At 43.3% G+C, this 13,438-nt stretch overlaps 1 protein-coding gene across 1 annotated transcript; it reads right to left on the bottom strand.

Moving 5' to 3' along the window:
* Positions 1-80: 80 nt before the first annotated feature.
* Positions 81-13,269, bottom strand: strn4 (striatin, calmodulin binding protein 4). Its single transcript, XM_085916329.1, has 18 exons — positions 12,776-13,269; positions 8,584-8,687; positions 8,361-8,437; positions 8,158-8,236; positions 7,501-7,686; positions 7,258-7,435; positions 6,906-7,062; positions 6,284-6,379; positions 5,901-6,019; positions 5,618-5,793; positions 4,971-5,018; positions 4,741-4,862; positions 4,505-4,672; positions 4,274-4,414; positions 4,106-4,204; positions 3,927-4,013; positions 3,522-3,711; positions 81-3,255 (listed from the first exon to the last, which is right to left on the bottom strand). The coding sequence occupies exons 1-17, from the start codon at positions 13,094-13,096 to the stop codon at positions 3,542-3,544; spliced, it is 2,328 nt and encodes a 775-aa protein (XP_085772455.1). The 5' UTR covers positions 13,097-13,269; the 3' UTR covers positions 81-3,255; positions 3,522-3,541.
* Between the last annotated feature and the right edge of the window lie 169 nt (positions 13,270-13,438).

Genomic DNA, 13,438 nt, shown 5'->3' with positions numbered 1-13,438 from the left:
GGGAGTATTACCATAGCTGTGTAAGATTGAACTCCCTTTAATCTCAAGGCAACAGACGACAAGACGCCTAGTTACTGTACAAAATCTTTTTTTTTTTTTTTATCGTTTAATGACATACAACAAGCGACTCATGAAACAAACAAAAAACAGGAGAGTAATTTGATACAAGCTAGAATGCAGTTCAAAAATAGATAATAAAACAAAATTGATAAAAGCAGGTCTCTTATCCCTTGTAGTTAGAGGAAATAGTTGGAATACAGCTTAATATGATGTACAAAGTATCACACAGTGATAAATTGCTAATTAAAAAAATAAAAACACAATACTTTACCTTGGCCTCTGACTGGTAACACTTTTTGTTTTTTGCATTATGTCGTTTTGTTTTTTTCCTACAAGTTGTACATTGTCATTATCAATCACAAGCAAGTCCTGTGAGGGGGAAGGATTCACTTATGACATTACAATATTGTTTCAGCTCAAGTCGCATTCGGAGTCAAAAAGAGATGCAAGAAAAGAGAGATGGGACTTGGATGGTTTGCATCGATAACCGTTTTCAGTCTCACTGATTTGTCAGAACTTTGTGAGCTGGTTTTGGCCGAACATTTTGTTTACTCGATAAAAACAAAATACAAGACTGTCGAAAACCAGATCATTCCGACCTGCACTTTTAATAGAAACACTAATACGCATGGCAGGCTAGTAGTTTGCGTTGCTTTTATGAGAGTTTAAAACATTTTTTTTTTAATGTTTTTATAAATACGTTCATCCTGGAATCCAATGAAAAAGCGTTTTGTTTTGTTTTTTTGGTCAAATGTAAAAACGCTACACAAAGTCTGCTTTTCTTTGGGGACCTGCTACGACAGTTGATGCAGTTGCATTTTTTTTCTTCTTTCCAGTTTGTCAATGCAAAAGGTTGTCAAGGATAACCAAGGGGGGGGGGGGGGGGCGGGGGGGCATTAACCCTGTTTGCGAAAAACTAATGCTGGACTCCCCCTGATGATTAGAAAAATTCAACTAACCTTAAAGGTACCCTGTTATTTTAAGAGTTGCAAGTCGGACCCATTTTATAACAATTTATTCTTCTTCTTTACTAGGATGGGCATAGCAATATTGTCAGTCATTAACCTTGAACAAATTTGGACAATACAAAGAGTTAAAAACATTCCGATTCACCTAGCCCAATAAAAACGGAGTATTTAATTTCTCCACAATGGAACCATATTCATGAAAATGCCCATCACTACAAGGTAATAAACTAAAACATTTTTTAAATCATAAATATATCGCCTATAGAAAACGGTTCTCCATGACTGGTTAGGCTTTTCCCTGACAGATAACAAAAGAGACTTTTTTGATGGAACATTACTAAGATATACTGATGTTCTCACATATCACCTCATGACTTTGCTTCGTATGTGCGGTGACTAAAAGTGACCCATTCAAAATAACGCTTTTGACCCCTGAAGCCGTTCCTCTACGTTGACACGCTACCACTGCTAGCTAGCATCTGGGATGGTGCGCTAACGTGCTACAATGCGGGATGATGTCCTGCTTTTTTTTTCTTTTCTTTTTTTTTTAATCTAAATGCAGAACAACAACTGACACATTCCGAAATAAACAAAACAATGCGAGGAAGCTGAGGTTCTCTCTTACATACACACATTGCACAGAGAAGGAATCTAGAAAAGTCAACATTGTGAAATGAATGACAAGTCGATGAAATGATTCAACAGTGACGTCAACACTGCAAGTCTTAACTCTCGCGCGCGGAAAAAGTCCCTGAACTAACGCAGGCTTTCATAGCACCATGATTTCACTCGTGCGTGCACACACACACACACACACACACGCGCACGCACGCACGCACGCACGCTCCTCTGTACAGTAAAAAGTAGCAAATCAAACAATTTGCTGGGAACGCACAGTCAAGCCTCACGCCGCATTTCCCCTATCTAATAACTCACGCTATTGATTTACAAGAGCATCAGCGCACTTTAAGGGGAACTAAACCCAAATGTTTTGAAAGCATGAATACATTGTATACACCACCTCTAGTCTGTAATTATTACAATTATTCATCATCGTAACAAAACCACATTGGGCCAAAAACCATTGCCAACCATTGACGGAAAGTGACGTCAAAGCGAATTGAGCATTGAATCGTTGTCTGTAATTTCTAAGCATTATTAACCATTTTAAAGTTTGGGAAAATCACTTGAGAAAACAAATGAATTAACCATAATGATAAAGTGCTGTACAAGTCCGTCTTTTTGTTCACATCTTACGTCAGAGTTTTTTTTTTGTAAGACATAAACAAAAGAAAATATGCCGATGCGAGGAATTTGCCCGACAAGTATATTTAGCTTGTCGTTACTATCTCTGAATGGTCCGTCGATTGAATGAAGCCGAGGAATTCGCCGGAACTCGCCAATATTTTGAAAATGACTCATACACAGCACCTGATATAAAAGATATAAACATTAAAAATACAACAGAAACTTTTTGCTGTCTTGGGTTTAGTTCCACTTTAAATGTAGAGGAATTTATGGGGATAAACATTCCATACGACACTTAAACAGTGAAAGCGGGTCTTGGCCAAGTTGAAATTAAAGCTATTAGTTGAAACACTGGCATGTTGAACATTCTCGGACCTTAGGGAAAAAAAAAAATAGCAGTGCACACACACTCCTCATTGAGTCTTTGGAATGTGACACACACGCACACACGCGCCGATTCCACGATTTGATAACGCACACCGACATCCCCCAGTCAGCCGCACCAGATTTACGCTTTGCATTTGCGCAGCATGCACGAGTCTACTCGGTGGCTCTCCTTAAAACACGAGCGGTAAGTTATCGAGCACGAGTGCACATGCCACCTTGATATAACCGTTGGTAGACTCGGAATTTCAAAAAAAAAAAGACAAAAGAAAGAGAAAGCGAAAAAGCAGATTGTAGTGTAGAAAAAAGGGTGATCTTATTTGAAGCTGCAGTTACGTGCTTCTAGAGTTTAAAAAAAAAAAAAAAAAGCAGTGTGGTTTTTATAACAAGAAGTCACTGAGGCATAAAACAGCGAGGAAGTTGGGGGAGGTGACGTCCTGTGACAAAAACCCAGCCAGTGGGGTGCAGGACAGAGTGTGTGTGTGTGTGTGTGTGTGTGTGTGTGTGTGTGTGTGTGTGTGTGTGTGTGTGTGTGTGTGTGTGAAGGGGAAAGTCGGTCCACTGTCGTCGTCTCTTTCGGCACAGTAGAGGGTGTCTGGAAAGGAAAAAAGAGAGATGATCACATTGAATTCACGTTGCCTTGTTGAAGTGATTCCCAAGTGTGATTTCCATACCACAAGTGGTACGTGGGCTCCCTCTGGTGGCAAGTGAAAGAATCACAGCATATGTACAGTTAATTGTTTTCAACTTTCACATTTTAGAAACCACTTATTCATTTCATCGCTAGTTATTGACTGCTTCTCGAAATAAAACATTTTGGGCACGCTCCACATACATGAATTGTTCAAAGTCTTGCCTCACCAGATGGAACCGTGGTGCTATTAGACAAAGATCTTGGCGAGTGCGTCGGCGCCGGCGCTGGCGATGAAGGGCTGCGAGCTGTGGAAGGCCACGTCGTGAATGGCCTCGTCGTGCTTCTTCCTGTGAGCCGTGATCTCCTGCACGCACGTCCTGTTGTCGAGCATCCATAGGCGCACGGAGCAGTCGTGGCCTGCGGGTGGGGGGGGAAATCAAATTTAGCAACAAAGTCAAATTTGTTTTGAAGTGTGGAGATTTGCTTGATCGAGGCAAAAAAACAAAACAAAACGTGGGTTAACATTTTCTAAGACACCACAGAAAACGCCCCCTAGTGGATGCAAGATGTGTGATGACTTCAGTGTTGCAATTTTTAGGCAATAGTTGGAAATCCATTTTTTTATTACTCACTGCCAGAGATGAGGTAAGTGCCTTTTGGATCTGTAGTGAGACATGTAACTGCATCCAAGTGGGCCACCATGGAATGGACCACTTTACCTATGGGGGGAAAAAAAAAGGAGGGGGTGAATATTGACATGCTCTCAGGGTCCACAAAAGACTTGACCAATAAATATAAAAGTGCGCGTTACCTGTCTTGTTGTCTAAGAAGCGAATGGTGCGGTTCTCGTGTGCGGTAATGGAAAGGGGCTCGGATGGGTGACTGACCACACGGTTAATGAGTTCACTTCCTGCCGAGGGAAAAACAACAACCATTTCTCAAAATGTACGACGTCTTGAGGCGGGAGTCTCGGACGTACCGTCCTTGGTGTGCGTCTCTAGTGCCGCGACGTTCTGCTCCGTGTTGAGGTCATAAAGCAGAGTTTCGCCGGCGTCAAACGACACCACCACCTGGTTGGGGTCAGAAGCCACGAAGGCCACCGACGTGGGCGTCCCGTGTTCTGTCGAGACGACGGGAGCCGTGCTGTGTTACATATGTAAACAACAGTGGACCCCCCCCCCCCCCCTCCAGTGGAACATATGTAAGCTACCTCTTTCCTTATTGATGACAGACAGGCAGGGGGCAGAGTTGAGCGGGTCCCAGATGCGAACGGTGCCGTCGGCTGAACACGAAGCCAGCCGACGGTGAACTGCCGAGTACGTGAGACCCCACACGCTATCTTCGTGACCGGCCAGGACGCTGCTCTCGATGCCGGGATCTAATCGAGGTGGTCGTTTGTATCATAACAGCTCCATGACCGGCCAATAGCTCAGCTGACTGACTGACCGTAGTTATCGTAAGGATCCACATTGAGGTCCGGCATCTTCCAACAGCGTACGCTTCCGTCCAGGCCTCCGCTGTAGCAGGATTCACCATCTTCTCCCATAGTCAGTGACAAAACGGCACCACTGGATAAAAAGCGCAAAGTGTTAGTTTGCTTTTCATTTATCCAGGCAAAATAACAAGTGTGTAAACTCTGGGGTCATTTTTTTTTTTTTGGCCATGTTTGGACTCACCTGTGCGCTCTAAATGTGTAGATGGGCTCAACATCTAAAGCAGCGTTTCTGTGGAAGAAAACATTTTGCTTAACCTTATGCCTTAAGAGGTCACATTTACACTACACACAGAATTGCGTACTTAACTATATTTGTTAAATTGGCAATAATACAGTGATGATCCAGAAACATCTTTTGAAGTTGGTCACCACTGCTGACATGAAATTATTAATACATTTAATAAGTCTTTGCTTCCGTTTTTTGTGTTTTTTTTTTTTTAAAATAAAGAATAACAGGCCATTACTTTAGGAAGGAGACAATATTATCCTTCTACATGTGTTGCTCTACCTTTTATGTTCAAATATCCATCGGTTTAACAGTTATTGCAACACAGATGTTAGCCATTAGCCCAGCTATCGCAATTTTTTAGCATTAAACTGCCAAAGCTGAAGATGTGTAGTTGTTGTTGTTGTTTTGTTTTTTTTAAACCACAGAATAATTCTTGATTTTATGTTTAGTTTAACGGTAAACCTCTGCTGAGTGTCAATAAACAGTCCAGTGCCAGCATACACAGCGCTGGTAGAATTTGTGCTTACAAACGGGCCAAAACTATAGCTTACATTTTAAGGCACCACTGAATTTGATTTTGAAGATCAGGGGGTTCCTACTTTTTGGAATGCATGGCCTTATTGAGGTTCCATAGTTTGAGAGTTCCATCCTCCGAGGCCGTGAGCAGCACCGCCTGGCTGGGATGAAAAGTCAACGCGCGGATGGCGTCAAAGTGGCTACGCAGGGTGAACCGTGGATTCCACGTCTTCTTGAACTCCTCCCTGTTATCCTGCATCTGTGATGCACACACGCGGTTACATCATCAAAGCGGGAATCAGCTCACCCGCTTCTGAAGGGTTGAACCGTATCCGGTGTGGCCGAGGGAGCAAATGTGTTAATTACATCCATGGAGAGATCGTTGTCATTGGCGACGGTGAGATCAGCCAGTTCACCCAAGTTCATATCTCCGCCTCCGACTGCGTCCATGATGAAGACGTCCGAGGAGAAACCCAGGGCGCCACCTGCGGGTTTGGAGTGTGAGTGCGTGCCAGCCCCGCCAATATCACAGTTATAGAAACGTAACAGCAAAATACTGAAAGTCATTCTTGTCTAAATCGGGTTCCTGTTACTTTCCAACCAGCTGGTGTACTGGAAGAATTTATTTATAGATGGAGGAGAAACTCGACCCCTCCATCTTATTTGGGGATCAAAACGACAAGCATGCATGTGGGAAAACAGAGAAGCGATTTGATTTTTTTGACTGAGGGGGGGGGGGGGAATCTTACCTTCGCCAGGGCGAGCTTGTCCCGATACAGAAGGGGGCGGGGCGGGCATTGCGGGGTAGTCCGGCATCATGCCTTGTAACTTGTTCCTGCGATTCTCTGAACCCGACGACAGGAGAGACACAACACATCCAGTCATGGGGATGGAATGTGGATGATATTGAAGGCCAAATGTAGATAAAAATAATAATAAAGACTAAATTCTTTAAAAAAAAAAAAAAAAAAAAAAAAAGCAGATTTATGTGTGGGAGACAACTTGGACATGGCCGCATGCATGATACTCGCTCATGATGAAATGACCCCAGGAGAGAGAAGGAAGGAGAGAGAGAGAGAGAGAGAGAGAGAGAGAGAGAGAGAGAGAGAGAGAGAGAGAGAGAGAGAGAAAGAGAGAAAGAGAGAGAGAGAGAGAGAGAGATGACAGCAACACAGTGCTAGAAGTCACAGACAGAGACAAAGAGACAGGCAGTTGGGAAAAGAGGTTGGTTTTATTGACAAGAAGAGATGCTGAAACATAATGAGAAGTAACTCATAAAAAAAGGTGAGTGTGTGAGGAAGTGGGGAAAGACAGATACAACGGTGGCAGGGGGAGGGGGGGATTGGAAGGGATGCTATGGCAGCTGCGTACCTAACTCCCGTCCGTCCCCTGAGATCCTGGCCTCGCCCGCCCCCTCCCCATCCTCCCCGGATCCCAGAAAGTCAAATTCGCTCAGGGCGTCTTCCGAGTCGTCCTCATCCTCCTCGTCCTCCGGGTCCAGGTCTGTGGTCATGGGCTCGGAAACCATCTGGAAGGGAAACGATAAAAAAAATATATATATAGAAAAACATTACGTATATGTTCAAACATTATAAAAACAAGAGTTTCAATGAGAAAATTTACTGTAATACGTAAAAAGTTGTATCAGGAAATGATGCAATTCGGTTAATTGTGCATTTCCACCTTCTGCCACTAGTCGGCAGAATAGTACTGCACATCGCACCTTTACGCGAGACTTTCGGCTCTTGCGAGGGCCATCGATGCAGTCTGTCGCCATGCCTTGGAAGTCGTCATCCTCGTCGCTGTCGTCTTCATCGTCGTCTTCGCATCCGTGCAGGAAAGGGATCTTATCGAGCACCGATCCGCCGAGACGTTCCTTTGAGCTCTCTTTGCCTGCGTTCCTACAAATGGATTGAGTTAGCCTCTCCGAATAACAGCGACCAAATCAAAATATTCTCACTCTTACCTCTTGATTTGTTCTTCTATCTGTCTGACCAACAAAGATTCTCCAGCTGCCCGCGGCTCCGGCTCTGGGGAGGATTCGGGTGGCGGAGGCCCGTTGGCCTCTGGGCTGCTTCGCCCGAGCAGGGAGCGCACTCGCTTTGAACGCATGTCTAGTATGGTGTCCGAGTAGCCCACTTCCTCGAGATATCTATGTTGACGGGAAACAGATAAACATCAACACCTCCGTGTGAAATTGACAAATAATAAATCATAGCACATCACAACCCAATTTTCAAATATGATACAATAAGTATCAACGCTTCTGTCTTTTGGTGTGATATGACAGGATTTTTATTTTCCTTTAAGTCTATGAAGTCGACTTTGAAGTTGAAATAGTCAAAGATTTGTTTTAGTGTTGACAGGCAGGCTTTGAATTTTATTCCCAGTGTAACTGTCCACAAGGGGGCACTACAGTAAACTTTTTAACTCTTGGTTTTTATTTAGCACGACTACATTTAAAAGACAGCAACTCTAATTGAATGCCTGAAACCAATTAAAAGAAATCTGTTTTAATAGAAGACTCAAAAAGTGGATTTGCTATAAAAGTTAGAACACCACAAGCTAGTCATCCATGTGGTAACGTCTGACACTGAAATTGACTATTCTTTATGAGACTTACTTGCGTAGTAGCTGACGTCCTTCCTTCCATGACATTTGATTGGCTGGCTCAGAATCTGACTCAGCTGGGCCATTGGGAACTATGGAGAGCAAATAAATGTTCTCAGAACTTGTTTGAAGTAACAGTAAAAGCATCTTAGTGACAACAGAGGCTAAGATAACATAAATTTAAATCTAGCACAGGAGATAAGGACGTAAACATACTGGGTTCTGCTTCCATCTCTGGTTTCTTGTCACCAGGACTCAGGTCATTTCCTGTCTTCAGCTTTTGGTGTTTTGCCCTGAACACATGAGCAAGACCGCAAGGGGGCGCCATTACAAGAGAATCACAATTGCTAGCAAGCTTCACCCTCGAAAACGCCAAGATTCGGACAATCAACTGGGACAAAATGCAGTATTTGGACTTCCCGAGCAATTCGAGTCTTACCTTTCTTGTTTGAGGGCATATTCCAACATTTTAATCCGTCTCACAAGGTACTGTTTTGTGTTTTCTTGTCCTTTCCGCTCACCTTGCAGAAATGCTACCTGAGCCTGAAAGCACACAGGGACATGTTGACATGCTAATATGAGCCAATACAAAAGCTGTATCAAAAACTTTTGGATGCTTGTTTTTGCTTTGACTTGAGTGTGCGTGTCCAATTTATTTATATTAACCTAATGAAATGTCCTAAAACCAGTTAATTCCATTGGGGGAAAAACTGAACATTAAATTTGTGAAGGCATTCTGTTTCACTGTATGGAAACTCAATAGAATGCAAGGGTATATATCTAAATAATATATGGTGGCCGTATCTATTTATAGCTCGCTATAGGAACAGACTGCAACTGCTAGAAGAAAAATAAAATGAATAAATAACAAGCACTGCGTCAATTATAGTATTTGATAACTGAGAAGACAGAACACAAAAAGATGACGAGGTTGGCAAACAAGACTTATGAGAACTCGTGGGAGTAAATGTTAAGTAGAGGGTTGCGGACGACAGCTTTTATTTTTAAACTGGTTCTAACCAAGCTCGCAGTGCGCAGCTGCACGAGAAGGGGGGAAAAACAAGAAAACACTGGCCAGATTCAAATGGGCCTGCACGGTTAAGACACATCCTTCCTTTATGCGCTTCCTTTCTCTTTTTCCGTCAGTTTCCTTCCTCGCGGAGCAGATAAAATACTTACCTTGAGGAAAGAAATGGCCGCTATGTGTCAAACAAAAAAAAAAAGAAAGCCTTGAACGAATAGTTGCAAACTTTTTCATGTACATATGAATATATGATTAAAGATGCCAAATTTGGTTTCAGATTTAATCCATGATTTGAAGACACCGAGACAATGGCGGAAGAGTGCAATTGAAGTTCAGGATGATACATCTTCTAATCAAGAAAGACACATCCGCCTCCGACAGATTAAGGAGCAGCAAGAAAGCAAGTACGAGCAAGTAAGCGATGCACAGTAGTGTCTTTCTTTTTTTTTTTGCCATGCTTGGAATAAACACATTCACACTCCTTACTCTGCCCCCACATGTATCTGGAAGAAGTAGAACAATCTAAAAACATGGTCTCAAGAGAGAGCCACTTGGTCTACTTGAGAGGGCAGTCAGTCAAACACGCACACACACACACAGTCTTGTAACAACCTTACGAGGCCTGCTGGATAATCTACCGAGGCAACCTCGCTGATGCGGCTGCCGTGTAATCCCGATTAATGCGATGTGATTTTACATGCTTATCGCAGACTTTTGGAGATAATTGTCCGAGCCAGCTCGGAAACATTGGCAACGTGATGGTACGCGAGACAACGCTAAGTTTGTTTTAGGGCCAGACATGTCTTTGGGGGATTATATAAGAACCTAGAGTACATTATTAATTGTTGCGGTTGATGTTAGCGGGTTGGCAACGTGGGCCTTTCCAAGTGTAACGAAGAATATAAAGGTGTTGCTTTTATATTCAAATCAATTAGTAAATAAAAAATAAAATGACCGATATGCTAAATTACGAGCGACTAAATCTTAAATTATAATTGAATTGAATTATTATGATGGAATGGAATGATATGACGATGAGAAGACATCCTCATCCTGTTCTTTTCTCCTATGCCCAGATTTCAGTTCAGATTGGGACGAGCCTGATCTTGTTAATGTGTAAGATCCGTGCCAGCCCACTATTGCGTGTTCACTCACAGCAAAAAGAAAAGAAACGCTGTGGGATTTTTTTTTTTTGCCGAACCAGCAGTGAGGTAGGACAGGACATATTTGCACTTGGAGTCATGTAATACAACGCTCACCTTAAGCCTCTGGTCATTTTCTTTTGTGTCATGAGGGTAAACAAACAAAAGACCTCAAGTACAAAGAAGCCATGATGCAAGCAAAAGCCATCCTGCCACCTGATCTCTCCTTCCTGTGAGTGGGATTTCATCCCCTTAAAAATACAGTGTGCTGACCCACTGGAGTGTTGCGCTACATCTTAACAAGACAATAATCATCCACAGTACTAATCGAGATGGATGTACATCAACACAATAGTGTAGGAGGACGGGCGTGCTCAATAATCCTGCAGTACATATGGATATTGTAAAGTGTGTCATGTCTGAGAGCACAATCCTATTAATTACTGATGATCCCGTGAGCCGCGCTAAACAGGAAGTGACATCTTATGGGCCTCCAGAAATTTATCCTACTTGCATTAATGTAAGGCATCTCACATGAGAACAGCAGCTGTTCCCTTCAGTCTAATGTGTATTAAATTCAGCGGGACATACAAAAATCAAGATTTTAAATCAGGGACAATTACGCAAATATTATGGAAGGCCAAAGCTGTCACGCCAAACCAAATTTCCAAAGCGTGAGGCAGACTTGCCTCACCCATTCCGGACTTTGGTCTGTTTTACTGCCGCTTCTCCTCTCGGTGAAGGAGTTATAAGGATTCGGCATCGACCAACCAAGACTAACCACAATCTCCGGACCTATTTCTATGGAAGATCCTGGATTGCCTGACCAAGACAGAAGAATAAGGTCGCTGGCACCTGTCTCCTGTGGGACCTCCCACCTGGTCCAGTGCAAGGGGGGGCCGTCATTCCTGCCTTGACAGTGAAGACACGCAACCACAGGTGGCCTTCCACATGAGAAAAAAAAAAATGCCACATGGTTTTTCCTGTCAAGGCCACAAAAAGAACTTCCCACGAGTAGTCACGCAGTTGTGAGATGATAGATGACGCCGACAGGAAGCGAGGATTCTTAATTTACAAGGCACTAATGTCAAGTGCAGCTGACATGTGGACCAATACATGTTAGCGAGCGCGCAAGGCCAGGAGGCCACGCTCACCGGCATGTTGAGCGTTCCCGAGTCAGACGCGTGTGGCCGTCAGGTGATTAAATGGAGGCCAAGTCATCTCTGTCTGTGCTCACGGAAGATGGTGCTAAAGGAATAAGCTGTAAAACACGCCATTAAAAGTTCCCACGTTGGACATGGCAATGGTCCGTTTCAGTGCGCCGCCGTTCATAAGAGCATCGTGTGCAGCTTTATTGTTCATCCATATTTTATCAGGCTTCTATTTATACCCAGGCAAGATAAGATTGGAGGGCAGGGAAGCAGGGTGAGTAAAAGTGTTGAGTAACAATGTGTTGTCACAAGTTCCGGCTATGTTATATTTATAAGCGGCATCAGGAAAAGACAAGAAAAGCGGACTCATTCAAAGATTTTCGACATTTTCTGTGTGGTTTGTAAAATTCACTGCCTCACACACACATCTGTGTCATAACTGGGCACTATCGGGGTACTTACTTTTTCCGAACTTGCAAAGTCATGTAAAAGCCAAGCTAGCCTTTTGATTGTTTTTGCTGTCTTCTTCTAAAAGAGGATAATGACACTTTCACCCCTGACCTGTGAAGCCTGTGATGTCACTGACGGTTTTCTTTAGGTGTTTCTTTACAGCTCTCACAATGTTTCTGTCATCATTGATATCCTTGGCCCACCTGCTTAATGTATACCAGAAGTTTATTTATTTCATCGATTTTCTCTCAGCTTCAATATGGTTTGCTTTCTTCTCTTAGAAAGTGCCCCGGTCTTCCTGTTTGCTTAACTACAAATGCAATTTTCACACACCACAGAAGCACAATCGAATCTTCAAACAATCAATCTAAAAAGCAACAACTGAGCAACGAAACACACGCATCAGTCAGTTGTTCCAATACTTTTGCTCACTTGAAAAGTTGGTAGCTTCAAATAAAAGGTGCTCTGTCCTGTGTTAACACGTTATATGAAAATACCATCAAATAAAAGATGGAATAAATCTCTGGTCATTTGCAATCTTCAGTGATTGATCGTACATTCAGACTGATCATCTCAATATTTATACATATGTTTTACAAAGAGACAACCTGATTATATGAGTTTTATGGGAAAATATGTTACATCACGTTAAGAGGTCCTTTATCCAGTTTATAGTGTAAATCACTGTGGAATAGCAGCTCACTTAAACGTTAGCCATTTAGCATGTTGTCATTTGATTGACCACTGAGGGTGTTGCACTGTATTGTTTCCCAAGACCGCGTCAAAAGGTAGAAATAATACAATAGCGTGATTCAAATCATGTAAACATTCCAAATATAGGGGGTAAACAATAAAAACATTTACCCGAAGTTCGTCTCTCTCCGCCTCCCAGCGGTATTTCTCGGCCTGGAAGCGTCCCCATTCGTATTGGATGAAGTGCAGGATCCCGGGAAGAGTCATTCCCGAATCACCCTCCTGCTGTGATTCGCGGAGGTGTGACGATCCGGGCATGGCCCCGACCGCCGCGGCGGCCGCCGCCGCCGCTGCTGCTGCCATTCCTCCAGTAGCGGCTACTGGTACTGACTGGCCCGGTGCTGCTTTGGGCCCGTTTGGGTTGCGCCCCGCTCCGCCGCTGCCGCCTCCGAAGTTCGGGTTTGGTCCTCCACCGGATCTGTCCGCCTCCATTTTAACCGTTCAACCCTTCGCCAGGTTAAGAACGCGGAAACGGGCAAACTGTACGGACAATAATAATGATAAAGCGCCAGTGCCCTCCTTGTTAACCCAGCCGCACTTCGTTGAAGGCTACGCTCCTTTCTTCCCTTTCTCACACGCACAGAGCAAAAATACTATGCCGTCGATAAAATACTACACATCCGCCTTTTAATTTTCACAATAAAGCAAAATTGAATCACTTATTATTCACACAAATGTATTGTAGGTCTGACTGCACCGAATTTGCCACAATATAACACCCTCTGCCTGTAATCAACTTCAGACGAAGTTTGATTATTGGATTATCATCATATA

Source organism: Syngnathus leptorhynchus, chromosome 7 (genome assembly GCF_054491065.1).
Source record: "Syngnathus leptorhynchus isolate UIUO chromosome 7, UIUO_Slep, whole genome shotgun sequence".
Classification (NCBI taxonomy): domain Eukaryota; kingdom Metazoa; phylum Chordata; class Actinopteri; order Syngnathiformes; family Syngnathidae; genus Syngnathus; species Syngnathus leptorhynchus.
This window is presented reverse-complemented; position numbering and strand designations above follow the sequence as displayed.